At 32.9% G+C, this 10,183-nt stretch overlaps 1 protein-coding gene across 1 annotated transcript; it reads left to right on the plus strand.

Moving 5' to 3' along the window:
* Positions 1-438: 438 nt before the first annotated feature.
* Positions 439-3,751, plus strand: LOC136223818 (pentatricopeptide repeat-containing protein At1g69290). The gene has a single exon (XM_066011988.1). It carries the CDS (start codon positions 448-450, stop codon positions 2,401-2,403), a length of 1,956 nt encoding a protein of 651 aa, XP_065868060.1. The 5' UTR covers positions 439-447; the 3' UTR covers positions 2,404-3,751.
* Positions 3,752-10,183: the final 6,432 nt, after the last annotated feature.

Consider the following 10,183-nt stretch of genomic DNA (forward strand, 5'->3'; position numbering starts at 1 on the left):
TGTGGAACGACGGCGCCGTTCGTTCCACCTAAAGGTGGAACGAACGGTCGTGCCGTTTCCTCCTAGGGTGGAATGGACAGTTCGTCCGTTCCACCCCTGGCGGAAACGGCACAGGGAGTCCGTTTAGGGTAAATTCATACGGGTTTCGCCTCCGATTCGGAGGCGGAACCCGTGATTTCTGAATAATTTTAAAAATAAAACTTACCGGAGATTTCATGAAGCCTTTATCCGCTCCTGGCTTTGGCGGCATGTTGTTTTAGGTCGGGTTTTTTGAAAAACGAAAAAGGTAGAGAGGATTTGAGAGGATTTGAGATTTTTGATTTTTTGAGTTTAAATTATAAGGAGGGCATAATTGTCAAAATAGTGCGGTAGGTGGAAAAAATATTGCGGTAAATTGCAGCAAATATTTGAAGAAGAGAGGCAAAGCATCATTTATCGGATGACATAATGTGGAAAAGATCGATCTTTAGCTTCCTTCAACACAGACGTCTCTCCTCTTCCGCTGAAACTGCTGTATTGTACTCCTTCCTTCACCCCTCCATTTTCTCCCTTCAAAAAACTCCATCTCCAACCACCAATTCCTCCACAACTCCTCCTTCCTTAACCCTCGATCAAAAACAAACCCTCGAATCCACTATCCACAATTCCCTCCTATCTAACAACACTGATGATGCTTGGAAATCCTTCAAATCTTTTACCTCCTATTCTGCTTTTCCCTCTCCATCGCTCACTAATTCTCTCATCACTCACCTCTCCTCTCTCGCTGATCCCCTCAATCTTAAAAGAGCCTATGCTTCTGTTGTTTATGTTCTAGAGAAGACTCCCGGATTGCTTGATTTCGAAACCGCCCATTCTGTTCTTCGTTCTATGAGTTGCGCTAATACTGCTGCTCCTGCTTTTGCCTTGGTCAGGTGTATGTTTAAGAACAGGTATTTCTTGCCTTTTGTATTCTGGGGTCCTTTGCTTATTGAAATTAGTAGAAAGAATGGCAATTTTGCTCCTTTTTTGAGGCTTTTTGAAGAGAGTTGTAGGATAGCTACTGATGAGAAATTGGAATTTTTGAAACCTGATTTGGCTGCTTGTAATGCTGCTTTGGAGGGATCTTGTAGAGAACTTGAGTCTGTTATTGATGCTGAGAAGATTATTGAGACAATGTCCGTTTTGGGCATTAAGCCTGATGAATGGAGTTTAGGGTTTCTTGCTTATTTGTATGCATTGAAAGGGCTTAAAGATAAGATAATTGAGTTGAAGGGTTTAATGAGTGGGTTTGGTTTTTCAGATAAAAAGGTATTTTATAGCAATTTGATTAGTGGATATGTAAGATCAGGGAATTTAGAATCTGTTTCAGAAACTATTCTGTGTTGCTTGAGTGAAGAGTACGGGAAGAATCCGAATTTCAGTGAGGAAACTTATTGTGAACTGGTTAGAGGGTTTATTAAAGATGGAAGTGTTAAGAGTTTAGCGCATTTGATCATTGAAGCTCAAAAGATTGAAAACACAACCACTGGGATTGATAGATCAATTGGATTTGGTATAATTAATGCTTGTGTAAGTCTCGGATTATCTGATAAAGCACACAGTATTCTTGATGAAATGGATGCTCATGGTGGAATTGTTGGGCTTGGGGTTTATGTTCCTATTCTAAAGGCATATTCCAAAGAGAATAGGACTGCTGAAGCTACTCAACTAGTCATGGATATAAGTAACGCTGGGCTTCAGTTAGATGCTGGAAGCTATGATGCTTTGATAGAAGCATCCATGACAGGCCAAGATTTTCAGTCTGCTTTTACTTTGTTCAGGGAAATGAGAGAAGCGAAAAGTCCGGACTTAAAAGGAAGCTATTTGACCATAATGACAGGTTTGATGGAGAATCATCGACCTGAGTTGATGGCTGCATTCTTGGATGAAGTTGTAGAGGACCCTCGTGTTGAAGTCAAATCACATGATTGGAACTCAATTATTCATGCTTTTATTAAAGCTGGGCGGCTTGAAGATGCAAAGAGGACTTTTCGAAGAATGACATTCCTGCATTTCGAACCAAACGATCAAACCTATTTATCCTTAATTAATGGTTATGTAACTGCGGAGAAATATTTCAATGTTTTGATGCTTTGGAATGAGGTTAAGCGGAAGCTTGCCAATGATAAACAGAATGGAATGCAATTCAATCAAAATTTGGTTGATGCATTCCTGTATGCTCTGGTTAAGGGGGGTTTCTTTGATGCGGTGATGCAGGTTGTTGAGAAATCTCAAGAGATGAAGATTTTTGTAGATAAGTGGAAGTACAAGCAAGCATTCATGGAGACTCATAAGAAACTCAAAGTGTCAAAACTGAGAAAGAAGAGCTTCCGGAAAATGGAAGCACTTATTTCTTTTAAGAATTGGGCTGGTCTAGGTGGGTAAACATATAGTGAGTTCATTCATTGCCCTTAGCCTTTTGTCTGACACTTTTGAGACAACTCTGGCTATGCAGCCAAGAATGACAACGGAAATTATTGCATTCTAGCTTTGAGCTTGTGTAGATGCATGTTCATGAAGCATTTGTCACTCTGCTCCATTGATTGTAGCCTAGAGCTGAGTTTGTGCTCTAATCGACCAAGTTGCAGTGAAATCTGTACGAAGTGTTGAAGTGGAAGTGAAGGTGAAATTGGGGCATAAGAACATTTCCTGAATTCAGATATTGGATGAATGAAGAATTAGATTTCAATTTTAGAGATGGGATGTTTAGAAAGTTGCTCTACTTTGAACAGTCTTCTTAACAAAAAGCATAAGTTCACACCAGGAATGGATGAGTTCCTTGTGACTTTTTTCATTCTCTGTGCTGCTTCTCAATATACTGGTTCCAGTGAATATCTGCCTGGTGGGATGAGGTGAGTTTCGCTGGCTGTTCCAATTAAAAGAAATTAATTTGTAGCTAACATGATTGCCCATACCATAGAGCTAAATATACTCATAACAGAGGACTCAGTTGAAGTAGTCATATGTTGAAATAGAACTTTCATTTGTCAATTAATTGTTCAATTTTCACAGTTAAAGTTTTATCTGCTATAAGATCAACCTCCTTGCATAAAATTTGAACTTTTGTTGGTTTGTGAGGCTAAAAAAGTTGCAATTATAACTTGGAGAAGATTGTAGATGGTGCAGCATTATTTCATGAATTATTAGTGTGCTGCAATAATGTTGAAGCCATAAGATTTATAGGATGTGTAGCACTAGTACTAGTCTTTTAGAAATTAGGCATTGTAGTAGGATTGTAGCTTCTTAAAGGAGCATTGTAGGACTGTACCAACATTATCTGATGCTTAGCAGTTGTATTGTTCACTTGTACAGCTACAACTTTGTTTTTTTTGGTACTATTTTCTTCTGTTGTTGTACAGCAAATGCATAATTGTGTTTGTGTACCTAGAATTTACTTGAAGCAAAGATTCTTTTGAGAAAGAGAAAAGATGAAAGTAAAGCAAGCACCTCTTTTGATTCAAGCTGCTTAATCTTTACTCTGTAATGTACTTTGTTTTGTTTGAATTCATTAATTTCTTGATGTAGTAAAAAACAGGGAAACGTAGCATGTTCTTTCAGTGTAGCCAATATAATTGCTCAAGTCAATTTAGAATTCATGCTGCTTTGGACTACCACTTTTACCGTGGACAAGTAAAATATGGCGCACTTAGGCCCGTTTGTTTGCTGGAAAATGTTTTCATAATTTTCCGGTGTTTGTTTTCATAACTAAGAGACATGATTGAACTCTCTAACAAAGGGATGTTGTATATAAAACAAAGCACATGTTTGCTTCAATTGTTTATTCTATTGTTAGTTTGTTGTTGTTAATAGTTGATAGAACTTAATTCTTCTTTCAAGAAGTTGTTTCTCAATTTTAATAAATATTTTTATTCTATTATTTGGAATGAAAAAATAAAAAAGAATTACGAAAAGGATTTAAGATTGTGACCATATCACATGCACCTTAATGAGCATGTAGAATTTGCTCATTCACCGTTAGATCTAGGTTTATTAGAATCCTAAGATGGAGATTCAAAGCATCCTGAGGCTTAGATTTAATAAGCCTAGATCTAACGATAAATGAGCAAATTCACTTGCTAAGGTGCATGTGAAAATTCCTGGGTGACCATATTTCAACCTCTTTCAAATAGGATTTGAGATTCTATTTTAATATGTTGGAATCTCCTCCCGCATTTATACGTCTCTTTCTAATGAAGTACTACAAGCTTCAAATAAACATAATCTTTTATTGTTATAAATTTGATCTTTTACATTGAACTCTTGATTAAGAAGAGAATTAAACTTAAATCTATATTTAGAATAAACTATATTACGGTTTGAAATGATGTTTTTACAATTTATCTATAATCACCTCAAATGAATAAAAGAAATTCTTTGAAACGGTTCAAAATGCATGTAGATGAAATGAGTAATATATTTTACAACTAATTTTCCAAAGAAATAGAAATTTAATGTGCCAAATTAAATGTAACAATATGATCTTGAAAGGGTAATGTCTGGTTGGAATGAAGCAAATCTAAAGGATGTTGATATTGTAGAAATAAACTAAATCTCACGTAAAAAAAAGATGAAGTAACTGAGATATATTAATAAATTGTATCTCTAATATATAGATGAATTTTAAAATGGTAAGACTCGAGGAATAAAACTTATATCAAAACGGACAATATCTCCATAATATTCAACCAGACTATTACATTAAAATATCAAAGTCAATGGTAGGAGAGCAATATGTGGCATGGTTTATAGATACACTTTATATTAGTACTAAGTTACAACTAGTGGACTTTTTAACCAAATCTCTGCCTAGTAGTTGCATGAATCTTATGATGTGCAAACTTGAGGGATGAGAGTTAAAGTTTGTTCACAAAATCATTTCATATATTTCACTTGCTTTCAGATATATTAGTTCAATCTTAGAATAAATGAAATAGGAGCTAGTTATGGGGGGGGGGAAGCTTTATGGAGTGTTCATCTGAATCACGATTAAAACACAAGAAAAAAGAGGAGGAGAACGTGGACGATCATCATGATGTCATTGATAAATACACGTTGTTACACTTTTTGTCAATGGTATATTTGTGGGTTTTTTTTTGTCCAAACGAGGATTAGGGTTTTTGTTTTGCTAAAAACGAGAATGTTTTAGTTTGACACTATAAAAATAACAGTTAACTATCTCAAAATGAAAAAAATTCAAAAATTAAAGTTGTTTATTGCCACTTCACTGTGGAACCAAATTTTTTATTTTCCAAAATTATCATTTTCAGAGTTTTCTCTCTCCTCATCAGACAATAACTAAATGATATCAAAATTAAAATTAAAAAGTTGAGGAATTAAAATTGTTTAGAATATCATTAATTCTTGGAAATTTTCAATTTTGAAATCATCAACAGTCATTTAAATAGTGTAAAAACCCGTTGGTTTTAACAAATCGAAAAACCTGAGTCATCTCCTGATCGGAAAAAAATTCGCAGTCCCCATATGGACAAAAAAACCATAGAAATGAAAAATTGATAAAAAAAAAAGTGTAACCACAAGGGATTTTTTTTAAGAATTTACCCAACATAAAACTACATATTAAAAAAAAACTCAACTTTCACTGATGAAGTTTGAAATTGCATTGTTTTGTACATGATGTTAAATCTATTTTCCCACAATACTGCGAATTGCTGAAAAGTTCGATCTTCTATTGGTTCTTCTTTGTTGAATCGGGAATTAATTATATTTTATGTATTAAATTTAAATTTGTTGAAAAATGGAATATGATAGTGTCTAGAGCCTTTAAAATACTGGAGTTGCCCCTGCTTATACCCACGGCTAGAGAGGTGCAAAAGAATAATTAGTAGACTGTTATTATACCTTGGTTTACAAGATCTGACATCTTTTATCACACTACAACTTAACCAATACATGAAAGATCCAAAACAAGTTCTGACGTCAATATCTTTAGATGTTCTTAAATATTTTAAAGGAAACGCTCATTCGGCTTTATTCTATCCTAGAGAGAATAACTCCCCCTTTCCCCCGGTTGAGTGGTTATTGTAATTCAAACTAGAGGAATAACTCCCCCCTCCCCCCAGTTGAGTGATTATTGTAATTCAAGAAAATCAGTTTTTGTAGAAATCTAAAAAAAACAAACTATTATAAATCGTTCTATAGTAGAGGCGGAATATAGAGCGATGACTGCAACAGTTTGTGAGCTCAAACTATTGTAAACAAATGATTAAACTCATATTTAGTCCATGTGGTATCCCAATTTTTGTCATTTGCATCATGTGCTATCATTTGCCCCTTGCAGCATTCTCATAGGTGATATTTAACCTATTTTGGATGAAAAACTAACCGATTTGTTAAATTTTTTTTTTGTCACATGACACAATTTGTGACACGTGACATATATACACGATGTGGCAATTTATTTATAATCCAAATGGTTGCGCCTATTTGTTTCTCCATACTTGTCCACTAGCTGACTCTGAAGCCTGCAAAACAGTGTACTAGATTTTCCTATATATGAGATATCATATCACAAAGAAAAAATGGGTTAATTTGCACTGGATTTTCCTAATTTTGTACCTATCTTCTTCAACTGACCCTTTCCCCTTAACTATAATTATGTTCTTCTCGCGACCTTGCCCGACCCTATTGAAAGGTTTCTTATATAAATTGATTTGGCTCTGATTTGAACCCATAATTTCAATGGGATTTGGAGTATGGTGAAAAAGAAATGAATTGAACATGGGTTGAACATGCCCACCATTTTGTACAAATGGTTTGCGTTTATAATTATCATGGAAATTCACAGTTGTTGAACTAGTTTGATGAACCACATTAAGCATGAGATTTAAAGATGATGATCCATTTGAATTTGGATGAATTTTGGGATCAAAATAGTGAAAATCCAATTGATTTGATGATGAAAGTGATGATTCATAGAGAAATTCAGCTTCCATTGTTGGGAGATTATGAGATGAAAATATTGATTTTGAGTGTTTCTGGATTGAATTATTCTCTGTTGAGTTCAAGCTCTCCAAATTGATAGAGAGAGAGTAAAATGAGAGTGTTGGAATGTATCACATGCTAATTTAGTAATGGTTACAAATTGATCATAGCCATTAATTTTCATTCATTTAAGCGTTGATATTGCTCTACATAAGTGATTGTTAAATTTATTTACCTAGAAACTTTAGATTCTGTATTTTCTTAATGTTCTTTTCTCTTTAAATTAAATTTTATTATACATTTAACATTCAATTAATAAGTTTGATCAATATAACAGTAAATTTGACCAATTGTTTAATAACATAATATACATTTTAGAATTTAAAATTTATATTAAAGGGATGAAATTTATATTTTAAGATTATAAATAAATAATAAATTAAACGTCACTTAGAGAAAACAAATATTATAACCAAACAGGGGTTTAATTCGTAGAGAAAGTAATGTTAGACGGTTTTGTCATGTATTGCTGAATATAAATAATTTGTGCTTATGCTCAATTGAATTTCTCTTCTATCTTAGCTTGTTTTAATGGAGAAAAATAAAATAAATCATGTTGGCCACTATGTTTTTTTGATATTGGCCACCACTATGTTTGTTTTGTCCTTAAAGAAACATAAATCCAAGTCACGTGTGCAATCTAGTACCACAAAATGTTCCAATTCTATTACATGTCACGAGTGGCACTATCAAACAAAATTTAAAGCAGTCAAAATGAAAGAATGCCGGCAAAACATTTATTTAAATGCAATATCAGGTGACGCTATCTCTATTGCCAACTCAGCTTTTCTTGTCCTGTTTTTTTTAATGTTCAATCCTTCCACGTCTTTATGTGTCAACATTGCTTACTTATTCACACTGTCTCTCTTCTCTAGAGTGCACTAGAGACCCCTATCTATATATATATCTATGAAACCACACATCTTTTTATATCATATTAATTCTCAAAATCCTCCCTTTATTTGTCAATCATTTTACTTATAAATTTGGACTACAATTTACTCTTACAAATATCTTATTTTGCCGTTTCTGAGCAAATTTCAGATTTATTTTATTCTGTTGTTAGCTAATAACCGTTGTTGTTATTTAATAACGGTAAAATTACGATGAGTTGTTATTATTCGTGTGTAAATTCAGGTCTATTTTATTCGGCTATTAACTAATAACTGTTATTGTTATTTAACTGTTTGTTATTAGGTGGTTAATAATTAGCGTTCGGTAAAATTACGATGAGTTGTTATTGTTAGTGTGTAAAATTTCTAACGTTGACATATTTTAAATTAATTAATAAATAAATTATGAAAATAAAAAAAAAAATTCCAAAGATAATCAAAATGGTTTCATGGATTTGCAAATTAATGATATTCTAATCAGTTTTAATTCTTCAAATTTTTAATTTTGAGGTTATTTAGAAGTTTTTTTTATTAGGAGAGAGACAATGCATGTTTAGAGAGAGAAAGCTCCAAAAATTATAATTTGGAAAAATTGAAACGTAGTTCCATGGTAAATATGATATTAAACAAATTTAATTCTTGAAATTTTCTAATTGAGATTATTAACAATTAAAATTGGGAATATTAACCTAAAAATTCTTAGTTATAATGGCGAGTAATTTAGTACTCTTTTAGCAACAAAAAAAACCCACAAGGACATATTTGTAAAGCGGCAAAACAACAAGATTATATTTGGAATTTAAGCAATACAATCCAAATTAATAAAATAATCTAAATAACTAAATAATAATTAAAAATATGGTCAATTACATATAGACGTCCTTTGGTTTCGCCAATGGGCACATGTGGTATTTTGTTCTGCACGGTTTGTAAAATTTTACATTTGGATTCACTTTGTCAAAATTTAACCAATAACAACCTCAAAATGAAAATTTTCAAGAGTTAAATGATATTTTAAGCAACTTTAATTTTTCAACTTTTTAGGTTTGAGGTCATTTAGGTGTTGTTGTTTTTATGAGAGAGAAAGTAAATGTTTAGAGAGAGAAAACTCCAAAAATGATGATTTTAAAAAAATTAAAAATATGGGTCTATAGTAAATACGATACTACACAACTTTAATTCTTGAAAATTTTCATTTTGAGGTCGTTATCGGCTAAATTTGGTAAAGTAAAAAAATGTAAAATTTTACAAACCACTGTGTTTGTAAAGAAAAATACCACAGATTCCCATCTGTAAATCCGTGTAACCACATGACATCTACTTGTAATTAAACCTTACAAATAATAATTTTATTGAATGAGGTGAAACCTTGTTCTTTGGGTAATGATACAAATACGTGAGAACGGTGTTTAAGCTAATAATATTATAGAAATAAGAATAATATTAAAAAAGAAATATGTTAAAAATTTAGAAGGATAATTTTATTGAATGGATTATCCTAACAAATAATCATAATACAAATACGTGTTTAAGGCTTACCTTTTGTAGAGTAGAACCCTTTAAGAAGATAAACAACGGAAGAATAGAATCAACAACCATCTCATATGACTAATCATGTATCACCCACTTAGATATTTGTCACGAGGTGAGAACGGTGGATCCACGAACTAAAGTGGATGTTAGACACAGAGAGAGAGGGGGTGGTGCAAGCGGAGGGAGAGGCACAAGAGAATTATATATTCTATGGAATCAACTATTTGATTAGCCTTGTGGTTAAGGTTAGATGGCTATCTATTTATAACTAGGTTTAGCTTATAAAACCTTAACTATAATCCTCCATCTTTTTGGATGGATTGGCCCGATTCCATTTTTCGGCCAGGTTATTTATTCGGCCCATAACCCAAATAAATTTTAACATCTTCCACTCGTATGTAATGGAACATAGCAATACTCATCTCAATCTTATCCACACTTTAGCAAATAGTTTGTGCGACCGACATACTATCGAGAGTTCTAGTGTTATATGCTTGTTGGAGCATATAGTTGCTCGATGTGCATGTATCAAACTTAGGACTATATATTCGTTGGAGATATATAATCTTCATATTTGAACATGGATCGTCCCTAGTGTATGTTTTATCCTATATTCCACATCAAATCCGCTGTAATAACATTATAGTTCTTATATTTTTCACAAATATGCACATGTGCATAAGTGTCTTGATGATGAAATACATAAATTCTTAAGATGTGAACTTCATGGATATATT

This window comes from Euphorbia lathyris, chromosome 3 (genome assembly GCF_963576675.1).
Source record: "Euphorbia lathyris chromosome 3, ddEupLath1.1, whole genome shotgun sequence".
Lineage (NCBI taxonomy): Eukaryota > Viridiplantae > Streptophyta > Magnoliopsida > Malpighiales > Euphorbiaceae > Euphorbia > Euphorbia lathyris.

Excerpts from the sequence above, each read along its gene's own strand:
- LOC136223818 (XM_066011988.1), top strand. The coding sequence starts at position 448 with ATGTGGAAAAGATCGATCTTTAGCTTCCTTCAACACAGACGTCTCTCC.